The 13,336-nt window shown below is 52.9% G+C and overlaps 1 protein-coding gene across 16 annotated transcripts in view; it reads right to left on the bottom strand.

Annotated features, from left to right (window-relative positions):
- Positions 1–13,336, bottom strand: part of ANKMY1 (ankyrin repeat and MYND domain containing 1) — a 60,881-nt gene that overhangs the window by 13,466 nt on the left and 34,079 nt on the right. For 8 of the 16 annotated variants that reach the window (XM_069602071.1, XM_069601900.1, XM_069602127.1 and 5 more), the window contains 2 exons: positions 8,934–9,009; positions 8,025–8,185 (listed from right to left, as the gene is read on the bottom strand). The exons of 4 other annotated variants lie outside the window; for them this stretch is intronic. In XM_069602071.1, the coding sequence (XP_069458172.1) occupies positions 8,025–8,185; positions 8,934–9,009 (237 nt within the window). Of the gene's footprint in view, positions 1–8,024; positions 8,186–8,933; positions 9,010–12,429; positions 13,028–13,336 lie in introns of those variants that run through there. 4 more of the 16 variants (XM_069602997.1, XM_069602345.1, XM_069602571.1 and 1 more) reach the window with 1 other exon arrangement.

The following is a 13,336-nucleotide window of genomic DNA, read 5'->3' as shown; positions in this document are numbered from 1 at the left end:
GCGGCCAGCACCCAGGACGGGCAGCAGACGGAAGGGGACACTCAGTTGCCACTAACCCCGGGAAGTGGCTCCAGCCAGGCGGCGCTCATGCCCTGCACCAGTCACTAGGCTGACTATACAGTTACAGGTTCAATTCAGTTCAGTCGCTCAGTCATGTCCAACTCTTTGCAACCCCATGAACCGCAGCATGCCAGGCCTCCCTGTCCATCACCAACTCCCAGAGCTTACTCAAACTCACGTCCATCGAGTCGGTGATACCATCCAACCATCTCATCCTCTGTCATCCCCTTCTCTTCCCACCTTCAATCTTTCCCAGCATCAGGGTCTTTTCCAGTGAGTCAGTTCTTCACATCAGGTGGCCAAAGTATTGGAGTTTCAGCTTCAACATCAGCCCTTCCAATGAATATTCAGGACTGATTTCCTTTAGGATGGACTGGTTGGATCTCCTTATAGTCCAAGGGACTCTCGAGAGTCTTCTCCAGCACCACAGTGCAAAAGCATCAGTTCTTTGGCACTCAGCTTTATTTATGGTCCAACACTCACATGCATATGTGACTACTGGAAAAACCATAGCTTTGACTAAATAGACCTCTGTCAGCAAAGTGATCTCTCTGCTTTTGAATATGCTGTCTAGGTTGGTCATAACTTTTCTTCCAAGGAGCAAGTGTCTTTTAATTCCATGCCTGCAATCACCATCTGCAGTGATTCTGGAGCCCAAAAACAGTCTCTCACCGTTTCCACTGTTTCCCCATCTATTCCCCATGAAGTGATGGGACCGGATGCCACGATCTTAGTTTTCTGAATGTTGAAATTTAAGCCAACTTTTTCACTCTCCTCTTTCACTTTCATCAAGAGGCTTTTTAGTTCTTTTCCACTTTCTGCCATAAGGGTGGTGTCATCTGCATATCTGAGGTTATTGATATTTCTCCCAGCAATCTTGATTCCAGCTTGTGTTTCTTCCAGCCCAGCGTTTCTCATGATGTACTCTGCATGGAAGTTAAATAAGCAGGGTGACAATATACAGCCTTGACGTACTCCTTTTCCTATTTGGAACCAGTCTGTTGTTCCATGTCCAGTTCTCACTGTTGCTTCCTGACCTGCATACAGGTTTCTCAAGAGGCAGGTCAGGTGGTCTGGTATTCCCATCTCTTTCAGAATTTTCCACAGTTTATTGTGATCCACACAGTCAAAGGCTTTGGCATAGTCAATAAAACAGAAATAGATGTTTTTCTGGAATTCTCTTGCTTTTTCCATGATCCAGCGGATGTTGGCAATTTGATCTCTGGTTCCTCTGCCTTTTCTAAAACCAGCTTGAACATCAGGAAGTTCATGGTTCACATACTGCTGAAGCCTGGCTTGGAGAATTTTGAGCATTACTTTACTAGCATGTGAGATGAGTGCAATTGTGCGGTAGTTTGAGCATTCTTTGGCATTGCCTTTCTTTGGGATTGGAATGAAAACTGATCTGTGGCCACTGCTGAGTTTTCCAAATTTGCTGGCGTATTGAGTGCAGCACTTTCACAGCATCCTCTTTCAGGATTTGAAATAACTCAACTGGAATTCCATCACCTCCACTAGCTTTGTTCCTAATGATGCTTCCTAAGGCCCACTTGACTTCACATTCCAAGATGTCTGGCTCTAGGTAAGTGATCACAGCATTGTGATTATCTGGGTCATGAAGATCTTTTTTGTATAGTTCCTCTGTGTATTCTTGCCACCTCTTCTTAATATCTTCTGCTTCTGTTAGGTCCAGACCATTTCTGTCCTTTCTTGTGCCCATTTTGCATGAAAATTTCCCTTGTTATCTCTAATTTTCTTGAAGAGATTTCTAGTCTTTCCCATTCTATTGTTTTTCTCTATTTCTTTGTATTGATCACTGAGGAAGGCTTTCTTATCTCTCCTTGCTATTCTTTGGAACTCTGAATTCAAATGGGTATACCTTTCCTTTTCTCCTTTGCCTTTCACTTCTTTTCATAGCTATTTGTAAGGCCTCCTCAGACAATCATTTTGCCTGTTTGCATTTCTTTTTCTTGGGGATAGCCTTTATCCCTGTCTCCTGTACAATGTCACGAACCTCTGTCCATAGTTCATCAGGCACTCTGTCTATCAGATCTAGTCCCTTAAATCTATTTCTCACTTCCACTGTATAATCGTAAGGGATTTAAGTCATACCTGAATGCTCTAGTGGTTTTCCCACTTTCTTCAATTTAAGTCTGAGTTTGGCAATAAGGAGTTCATGATCTGAGCCACAATCAGCTCCCAGTCTTGTTTTTGCTGACTGTATAGAGCTTCTCCATCTTTGGCTGCAAAGAATATAATCAAGCTGATTTGGGTGTTGACCATCTGCTGATGTCCATGTGTAGAGTCTTCTCTTGTGTTGTTGGAAGAGGGTGTTTCCTATGACCAGTGCGTTCTGTTGGCAAAACTCTTAACCTTTGCCCTGCTTCCTTCCGCGTTCCAAGGCCAGACTCGCCTGTTACTCCAGGCATCTCTTGACTTCTACTTTGCATTCCATTACCCTATAATAAAAATCGTTTGGGGGCTGTTAGTTCTAGAAGGTCTTGTAGGTCTTCACAGAACCATTCAACTTCAGCTTCTTCAGCATTACCAGTCGGGGCACAGACTTGGATAACTGTGATATTGAATGGTTTGCCTTGGAGACGAACAGAGATCATTCTGTCGTTTTTGAGATTGCATCCAAGTACTGCATTTTGGACTCTTTTGTTGACCATGATGGCTACTCCATTTCTGCTGAGGGATTCCTGCCCGCAGTAGTAGATATAATGGTCATCTGAGTTAAATTCACCCATTCCGGTCCATTTTAGTTCTGATTCCTAGAATGTCGACGTTCACTCTTGCCATCTCCTGTTTGACCACTTCCAATTTTCCTTGACTCATGGACCTGACATTCCAGGTTCCTATGCAATATTGCTCTTTACAGCATCAGACCTTGCTTCTATCACCAGTCACATCCACAACTGGGTATTGTTTTTGCTTTGGCTCCATCTCTTCATTCTTTCTGGAGTTATTTCCCCACTGATCTCACAGGCATTGGAGGGACTGTGAGGAGATACCCCATGTCCAAGGGCAAAGGAGAAGCCATAGAGATGGTGGGAGGGGCAAAACCGTGCTTGGAATCATCCCCACACCTGGGAGTCATCACCACACCTGGGAGTCATCCCCACACCTTGGAGTCGTCCCCACAACTGGGAATCGTCCTGGGAATTGTCCTGGGAATCGTCCTGGGAATCATCCCCACACCTGCCAGAGACACTTGGGGGCTCAAACATACCATGTGCCCACCAGGACCCAGAGACCCCACAGAGACTGAGCCAGAACTGTCTTTGAGTGTCTCCTGCGGAGGTGCGGGTCAGCATGGCCTGCTGCAGGGGCAGGGGCTCTGGGTGCAGCAGACTGTGTATGACATAAGCCCTCTTGGGGGAGGTTGCTGTTAACCGCACCGTAGAGCTGCCAGAACTTACACAGGACTGAGGAAACAGACTCTTAGAGGGCACATACAGAACCTTGTGTGCACCAGGACCCAGGAGGAAGGGCAGTGACCCCACAGGGGGTCGACTTGCCGTGAGTGTCCAGGAGTCTCCGGCAGAGGTGTGGGCTGGCGGTGGCCTGATGCAAGGTCGCGGGCACTGAGCACAGCAGTGCATCATGGGACCTTTGGAGGAGGTCACCATTATCCTCATCACCTCCACCATAGTTTGGCCTCAGGTCAAACAGTGAGGGAACACGGCCCGGCCCAGCAACAGGAAATTGGATTAAAGATTCACTGAGCATGGCCCTGCCCATCAGAACAAGACCCAGTCTCCCCCTCAGTCAGTCTCTCCCATCAGGAAGCTTCCATAAGCCTCTTATCCTTCTCCATCAGAGGGCAGACAGAGTGGAAACCACATCACAGGAAACTAACCAAACTGATGGCATGGACCACAGCCGTGACTAACTCAGTGAAGCTGTGAGCCATGCTGTGTTGGCCACCCAAGACAGACAGGTCACGGTGGAGAGTTCTGTCAAAACGTGGTCCCCTGGAGGAGGGAACGGCAAGCCACTTCAGTGTTCTTGCCTTGAGCACCCCATGAACAGTATGAAAAGGCAAAAAGTGGGACCCTGAACGATGAACTCCCCAGGTCAGTAGGTGCCTAATATGCTACTGGAGAAGAGTGGAGAATAGCTCCAGAAAGAATGAAGAGCTACAGGTAAGCAGGTGAAACCACAGTGTAAGAAAATCGTTTGTAGAATCTGAGCGCAGCCTCGTACAGTTTCATCCAGGGTTGCTTCCTAAGCTCACTAGCAAACTGGGCCCTCAAGGACAGGACGGATGGAGTGGACCACAGAGCAGACATTTCCACGTGGCCAAGTTCAACCAAGAGAAGGCCTTTCCCATGGGAGCTGGAGACGGGGTGGGGTGTGCTTTAGGGGGTCCTCACAAGTCAGGGAGAGCAGACCTCCCCAGGAGAAGCAGGCAAGGGGGAAAACAAATGCAGAATCGGCGTGTGGAAGTGAGCTGTGAGCTGACGGGTGCGGCACCCTTGGGACTGGACGGGCCGACACCACCAGAGCCCGGGGCTGGCGGGGCGGGGGAGGGACACGACCAATGACCTCCAGAGGGCGAGCCATGGACACAGAACCAAGGTGTGAAGAGCTAATCCCCGGGAATTAGACAAAGTGGAAAACGGGCCAACAGCGTGTGTGCAGCGGCCTTGCACATGTGGACGGTGAACCTACATTCCCATCAAAGGGGCATCAGGCAGACATGCTGGGGTTCCTGCGTGGAAGTGACAGGACCCCACAGGGCGCTAGGAAGGCAGGTTAAGGTTCAAAGTGCACCTTTCTGTTCTGATGATGGATGGAGTGCATGGAAAAGCACACACCTGTGCACGGGGTGCTGGAGGACATATGTGCGTGTGTGCCCGTGTGCACAGATTAAAGTTGAAACACGTTAAGGCGTTATCCTTGAGTAGACTGGGATGCTTTCTGCTGACTTCATCTTGCACAACCAGAATAAAGACTGTCTTCATTTGGGGAAAATGATGTTGCAGATAAATAGCACAGATGTACACAGCCTAGATTACAGCGTGACCACGCTCCCACTGTAGGTGTGCACGTGTGTGTGGTGTGCACACATGTTACATATGATGCCTTCTGTTGTTCAGGCGCTCAGTCGTGTCCGACTCTTTGCAATCCCATGGGCCGCAGCACGCCAGGCCTCCCTGTCCATCACCAACTCCCGGAGCTTGCTCAAACTCATGTCCATTGAGTCAGTGATGCCATCCAACCATCTCATCCTCTGTCGTCCCCTTCTCCTCCTGCCCTCAATCCCTCCCAGCATCAGGACCTTTTCCAATGAGTCAGCTCTTCGCATCAGGTGGCCAAAGTGTTGGAGTTTCAGCTCCAGCATCAGTCCTTCCAATGAACACCCAGGACTGATCTCCTTTAGGATGGGCTGGTTTGGGGACTCTCAAGAGTCCTTTCCAACACCACAGCTCGAAAGCATCAATTCCTCAGCACTCAGCCTTCTTCACAGTCCAACTCTCACATCCATACGTGACTACTGGGAAAACCATAGCTTTGACTTAAAGACCTTTGTCATCAAAGTGATGTGTCTGCTTTTTAATATGTTGTCTAGATTTGTCAGAGCTTTTCTTCCAAGCATCTTTTAACTTCATGGCTGCAGTCACCATCCACTGTGACTTTGGAGCCCAAGACAATAACGTCTGTCACTGTTCCCACCGGCGTCTGTATAGACTCTCGGCTGAAACTGGAAGCACGCACCACAGTGCCAGCCGCGTGATTCCCAGGTGCTGGGATAACTGTCATTGCCCATTTCTTACTTTTGTGTATACGTGTTCTACAACTCATAAGACATCATCGTTAGGAAAGTTTTCCTTCTGGCAGATGTAGTGAGAGGCACCCAGGTCCCCCTCCTCCAGGAAGACACTCCACAGCCATGTCACGTGTCCCAGGGTGGCTTGCAGCCAGAACTGGCTGAGGCAGGTGCAGAGGCCCACCCCCAGCCTCCACGGGGAGCCCCTCGGCACAGCTAGCCCAGCTCCAGGGCGACGGCCAGGCCCTCTCCTCTGCCCAGCTGCCTTCCTCAGCCCTGCCGGGAGCAGCAGGCGGGACGGCCCCAGCGAACGTCCCTCGGGGAAGGAGGGAGCCTCACGAGGGAGCCCGCTCCTCGACAAGACACTCCGGAAATCAGGCCAAACCAGCATGGCTGCAGACACCACGCTAACCAGCGAAAAGCCTGCTGGGTTGGGGTCCTCCCCGGCTGGGCTCCAACCACCCCGTCTCCTCTGCCACCTGCCCACCCCGCCACCATTCTGTTCTCAGCAGCACCTTCCACCTTCCTGCTGGAAGATGGAGTCCCCTGCCCTCACGCCTCACCACCCCTCCTCCCGCCCCTCCATGGGGGCAGACGCGCCACCTGGGGACCCTCCTTCCCGGCTCACGGTCACCCTCTAGTTTCCCCTCCATCAGTTGGGGGTGATTCCCACATCCACCAGCCCCCCTAGAACAGCCCTGGCAAAGCAGACATTTAGTAAATGCGCACGGAAGAAACGGATGCCCTGGCCACCAGCGGACAGCCTGGACCCGTGGGCAGGAACAGGAGGTGCCGCCCCACCCCGTGAGCCGTGATGAGCCCAGACACCCCCACCTCCTGGCGGCACCTTCAGAGCACGCTCCAGTCTTGATGCGCACCCACTGCCCTGCTCTCCCGACAGACAGCCGAGGCCAGGGGGCCAGCGAGACCACTGGCCAGACGCAGAGCCCCTGGCCTGGGTAGGGGTGTGTGCGCACGTGCTGACGATTTAGTCGTGGCCGAGTCCTTGGGACCCCATGGACTGTCGCCCACCAGGCTCCTCTGTCCATGGGGTTCTCCAGGCAAGAACACTGGAGTGGGTTGCCATGCCCTCCCCCAGGGGATCTTCCGCACCCAGGGATCGAACCTGGGTCTCTTATGTGTCCTGCACTGGCAGGCGGGTTCTTTTACCACCAGCGCCACCTGGGAAGCCGGGTCAGGGTGGAGAGGGTTAAAACCCCTCCAGGGGGGCTGCTTTATTTCAGGGTCAGCGAGCAGACCCCCACCTTAGAGTCCTCAGGGCCAGCAGCCCAGAGGCGGCTCCACGGGCAGGTGCCAGCAGGGGGGCCAGCGGCCCAGCCCTCCTGGCCACGGAGCCTAGCGCCACTTCTTCACTGAGGTCCATCCACCCTCCAGGACTCCTCCTCCTGCTGCTCCCCTGGACAAGAAACTGGCAGGGAGCAGGGGGCCTGGGGGTGAGGGGCTGGGCCGTCCCCAAGGGGCCCACGTGCCCACGCAGGCCAGTGGCTGCTGCTGGAAGCGCCGCCCAGAGCAGCCTCTGCTCTCGGCTCCCCCACGTCCCACCGCAGCAGGGGCACCCGGAGCCCAGGGCCCGACTTAGGGTGAGCGCTGCACAGGCGCGCTCTGCTCAAAGCTCACGCGCGTGCAGGATACACGGTGAGAACCAGCTATCAGGGCAACTGCTCCTCAGAGATGACCCAGGCCTCTGTCCTGCAGCCCCCGAGGTGAGGGTACTGTGGCCAGATCCAGGGTGCCCCCCACAGCAGTCTGTTACTAAAAGACCCATTTCACAGAGTGGGAAATGGAGGTGATGCTGTGGATCAGAGCTCCAGGGGCACGGGCCCAAGGGCAGGGGTCCATCCAGCCTCTCCGCTGGAGCCGAGGACAGAGCCTAAGAAAGGGCAGGACACCCCTGCCCCCCCCCGACCCCAACAGGGCCCAAGCCGCCTGGCCACGTCCCAGGGCACAGGTCTGCACACCACCCTGCCCAACAGCAGCCTCGCCGGAGCAGCAGGGCCAGGGAGAGCCACCGCCCTCAGCCCCCGCCTCTCCTCCCTGCGTGCCTCCCTGTCCCCACACAGGCCCCCTCCCCGGGAATCGCACGAAGCGGCTGGAACTGGGGAGATTCCGGGGCATGACCGGGGCCCCCCTCCCGGCCCCGCAGCAGCCCAGCCGCCCCTGGCCTCACCAATGGCCATGAGGGCGCTGCAGTCCTTCTTGTGGAAGTCGGACCAGGCCTTGGTCTTGCAGTACTTGCTGCAGGCCAGGATCCCGTAGCAGCGGGTGCAGGGTGCCAGGCGCACCCCGACGGAGCGGCCGCACTGGTAGCAGAACTTGAAGAAGGGAATCCTGCAAGGGGGCGGGCGGGCAGGGGCGCCCGGCGCGTGTGCCTGAGGCCCTGGGCGCCGGGACCCGCCACGTCCTGCGCTCAGAGCGGACAGCTCACGAGTCCTGGTCTAAGTGTGTCCAGCCCAGCGCTACCCAGAACAGGAAACAAGCCCCCACCCTGTGCTGGCCAACACCCCCCGGGCAGGAAATGGCAGCCCCTATGCAGGGACCCCCCGTCATCACCGTGGTGAGGGGTGCAGGAGTCTGCAGTGTCTGGTTCTGGGCGGATCTGCTTCGGGGCCGGGGGACAGTGAGCTGGGTGCATGCCCTTCCCCCTCCCGCCTGCCCACCCCCGCCCTGCCCACCAGGGTGTCCTGGGCAGAAACTGTCTGGGATGCCCGTGGGGATAACACAGCACTGGGCATGCAGGGCTGCCCGTAACTGCAGGGACGGGGCAGAGCTGGGGCCCGAGGGGGCCAGCAGTGGAGGGGCGAGGAGGGCCTCGGCCTGACGGGGGTGGGGGGAATCTCTGAGCAGCCAGAGCTGGGCTCACCCCCACTTAGCCACCCCCCCTCCCCGGGGGCCATGGAACCCACCCAGAGCCACCCAGGCCAGTCCACAAGTGAGCCTGCAACCCCCCGTGCCCCCATCCTGGCTTGAGCCACGGCCCGCAGCAGAGCTGGGCCTCTCGGGAGCGACGCTGCCCCAGGCAGGGAGGTTGCGGCAGGCTCAGCAGCACCACTCAGCAGGGCACCACCCAGCCACTTACTGCTCTTGCTCTGGCAAGTCCTGGCCCTTGGGCATGCCACCCCTCCGCTTCAGCCGGAGGCAGGGGGCCAGCTCCGCTGCACCAAGAGAGACCTGCATTAGCCTCCACGGCCCCCGGTCACACATGATGCCCACCTGTGGAGGGCAGCACTGTGCTGCCCGCCTCCACCACCCGGTAAGCCCCCTCCCCGGCCCTGCGAGGCCGGCAGTGCGGGCAGCACCACGCTTGAGCGGCCCCCAGCAGGTCCGAGGGCACAGAGCGGGCTGTGTGCCCCTGCTCCTGCACCCATGCCCCGAGCTCCGCAAGCCTCCTGGCTGTCGGCCCCAGCTCCGGGTTCCTGACTCCGCTTTTAACGGCCACAGGGCAGCAACAGCTCCCCTCTGGCCTTGGCCAGCTCATGCGCCCCTCTGGTCTGGAGACCCTTGGCTCTGCTCTCTGGCCACTGGCGACAGGATGCCCAGAGGGCTGGGGGACAGCAGAGCAGCGAGCCCCCCCACAGTAATCACCTGATGCTCAACCACACCCCTCTGCTTTCTTATGCTTAGACAATGCACCAGTCCTCTCAAGGAAGGCCACCCATCCTCCACTCCCCTGGCACCCCTTAACATGTAGGAACCCCACAAAGAAACACCCGTTGGCCAGGACAGTAGAGAATGTGGGAGACCCCCCTCCCCGCTCTTCATGCCCCCCAGCCCCCAGGACCACTCCCCACGCTGTTGAGGGGTCCAAGCAGTTCTGTGAGTAACAGAGCGGGCAGGGCCACAGCGCCCTCCCGAGCCTCCGGGCAGAGCGAGGCTTCCGGGGGAGCTGGCCGTAAAGCAAGAGGCGACTCTAACTCTCCTTCCCGAATTAGATCCCTTTCCTTCATTTTTCTTGTCTAATTGCATAGTTTACAACTCTAGTACAATCTTACACAGAAGTGGGGAGAGAAGACGTTTCTGTCTTCTTCCTGACCTTGGGGGCACTAACTTGATGTTGGCTGGGGGAGTTTCTCACAGGCGCCCTCCATCAGGTTAAAGAAATGCCCTTCTGCTCTGTGTTGTGTGTTTCATGATGAAAGGATGTTGGATTTTCTGCATCAGTTTTTTTTTTTACATCAATTGAATTTTCTCTTCCATTTTAATAGTGTAGTATATTACATTGACAATTATGTTGTTGTTAAACCATCCTTGCATTTCTGGAGTGGATCCCACTCAGTCATGGTAGACAGTTCTTTGGCACGATGCTGAGTTTGGCTTGCTACTGTATGTATATTTTTGGCCACACTACGCAGCACGTGGGATCTTGGTTGCCCAGCCAGGGATGGGACTCATGCCCCTGCACGGTAAGCACAGAGACTGTCAGGGAAGTCCCAGTTCATTCGTATTTTGTTGTAGGTTTTTGCATTTATATTCATAAAGGATATTGGTCTTTAGTTTGCTTATAATGCTATTGCCTGGCTTTGGAATCAGTAACGAGGCTTCATAAAATAAGTTAGGAAATGTTCCTTTCTCTTTCATTTTTGAAAGAATTAGAAAAGGATTTGTGCTAATTCCATGTTAAATGTTCGGTACAGTTCACCAATGGAGCCATCCGTACCTGGGTTTTCCTTTGCTCGGAGGTTTTTTGTTACTTACTCAATCTTTTTAATTGTTATGAATCTGGGCAGATTTTTTATTCCCTCTTCAGTCAGTTGTGGTAGATGCCATGATTTCAGCAACTTGCCCACTTCATCTTGCTGCTCCAGCTCGTCGTCATAAAGTTGTTCATAATATTCTCTCATAATTCTTTTCGCTCCTAGATGTTTGGTAGTAATGCCTACTCTTTCCATTCTGATTTCAGTAATTTGAGTCTGCATTTTTTTTCCTGGTAAATCTAGCCAAATGTGTCAGTTTTCCTGATTTTCTCAATGAACCATTTCCAAGGTTTACTGATTTTCTCTATTATTTTTCTATCCTGTCTTTCACTAATATTCTCTCTAAAAGACACACATACATTTCTCTAGCTGGCCAACTAGCTTACTTTAGGTGTAGCGAGCTCTTCTTCGCCAGTGTCTTAAGGAACAAGGCTAGGGTATTGACTGAGGTTGTCTTTCTTTTCAGCCTGGGCATCCACAGCTACACATTTCCCTGTGATCGCTGCTTTGTTGCCCTCCGTGAGTTTTGGTATGCTGTCTTCTTCCGCATTCAGATCAAAGTACTTTCTAATTGCTTTTTTTATTTCTTCTTTGACCCCTGGTTATTTAGAAGCGTATTGTTTTATGTGATATCTCCAAATGTCTTCCTGTCATATTCATTTCTAATTCCATTCCGCTGTGGCCAGAGTACCTCATCTGCATTCTTTCTATGCCTATAAATGTATTAGGAGCCTTGTTGTGGGGAGGGGTTTCTGATGACCGAGCGCACGGTCTGCCCTGGACAACGTCCCCCGTGCACTTGAGGAGAGTATGCGTCAGCTGTCTGGTGGGCACAGTGCTCCGTAAATGCACGAGGTCTCTGGTCTAGCGTGTGCGTGTTCAGCCACTCGGCCGTGCCCGACTCTTTGTGGCCCTGTGGACTGTAGCTTGCCAGGACTCCCTGTCCTCTGGTCTAACAGTATTGCTCGATCTTCTTTTCTCTATGATTCTGAGCCTAGATTTTCTACAAATTATTGAACATTGGGAATTGACATCTCCAACTATTTTATTATTGAATTATTTATTTTGCATTTCACGTGTGTCTTTTCATTGGTTATTTGGGTGTCTGCTGTTAGGTGCATATAGGTGTATAATTACTTTATCTCCCTGATTGATTGACTCTTTCATCTTTGAAAAATGTCCCTCTTTATCGTCAGTAATATTTTTGCTTTAAAGTCCATTTTTAGGTAATATGGGTATAGCTATTCCAGCTTTCTTGCGGTTGTTATTTTCACGAGGCAAGATTCTTTTATCCTTTTACTTCCAATCTATTTGTATCACTGAGTCGAAAATATGCCTCCTGTGGGAAGCATGTAAATGGATCTTTCTTATTCTTAGTCAATCTACTGGTTTCTGCCTCTTGACTGTATTATTTAGCCCACTCAGACTTAATGTCGTTACTGACACAGCTGGGCTTGCCTTTGCGGTTTCACATCTTGTTTTCTATGTGTCTCGTATTTTTGTCCTTGTACTCCGCCTTTATTTACTTTTTCGCATTAAGTGGATACTTTTAAATGTAACGTTTAATTTCTTCAATTATTTCAAACTATACTTTTGTTATTTCCTTGAAAGTGAAAGTGAAAGTCACTCAGTCATGTCTGACTCCTTGCGACTCCATGGACCATACAGTCCATGGAATTCTCCAGGCCAGAATACTGGAGTGGGCAGCCATTCCCTTCTCAAGGGGATCTTCCCAACTCAGGGATCAAACCCAGGTCTCCTGCATTGCAGGTGGATTGTTTCGCAGCCGAGCCACCAGGATTACAATAAATAAAATCCATATATATATATATATGCTTATAGTAATTTTTTTATAAAATGCTTATATAGAAATCATGCGAATTTCTTTTTAAATCTGTTAAGAAAACATGCATTTATTTTTTATTTTTACAATTGGCTTTGCCAGTGCTCTTTATTCACATGGATGACTTGATTTCCATCCAGAGTCACGTGCTTTAGAACTTCCTGTAAAGCAGGGCGACGAGGGACAAGTCCTCAAGGGTGCTGTCTTCGGGAATGCCTTTCTGTCGCCTCCATCCGGCTTTGCTGGACCTAGCATTCTCGGCTGAAGCTTCCCGCCTTGAGCGCTTGACTGCGCCATGCCACTGCCTCCTGGCATCCGTGGCTTCTGAGGAGGGGCCAGCTGCTGGCTTCCCCGAGGCCCCGTGTGGTGAGTCGCTCGGCTCTCAGTGTTCTAACTGTCGCGTGCCTGTTTGTGGGTGTCTGCGTGTATCCTGTTGGGAGTCCACTAAGCGCTCTGGATGCATAGGCTGGCGATTCTCAGCAGACTCTGGGTGTGTTCGTCATGGTGCCTTCCGCGGCACTTCCTGCTCGCCTCTCTCCGCCGCGCCCACGCAGATGTGCCCAGCGGTGCCCACTTCTCACTGGGGGCCTGTTCATTTCCCATCATCACTGCTCCCCTCTGGGGCTGACTCGTCATCTGTGCGTTGGGTGGTGTGTAGGTGAGAGGGTAGGGGAGGCTCGTGTTTGAGTCAGGGCTGGGGAGGGGTGTTATGGACACACCTGCATCCTTCCAAGATTAATTTGCTGAAAGCCTAACCCCAGGGCCACGGGACTTGGATGGGGGCTTTGGGGTGATGGGGGCAGAGCCCTCTGGTGGAATTAGTACCCTGTAAAAATAGGAAGTGCACGCTCTCCCTCCCCTGTGAGAACAGGACAGGCAGACGGCGTCGAGGAGCCAGGAAGCGGCCCTCCTCAGAACTGGCCGCACCGGCTCCTGGCCCCTGGA

The sequence above is a fragment of the Ovis canadensis genome, chromosome 1 (genome assembly GCF_042477335.2).
Source record: "Ovis canadensis isolate MfBH-ARS-UI-01 breed Bighorn chromosome 1, ARS-UI_OviCan_v2, whole genome shotgun sequence".
NCBI classification, from domain to species: domain Eukaryota; kingdom Metazoa; phylum Chordata; class Mammalia; order Artiodactyla; family Bovidae; genus Ovis; species Ovis canadensis.
The sequence above is the reverse complement of the archived record's forward strand: the minus strand, read 5'-3'. Positions and strand labels throughout refer to the sequence as shown.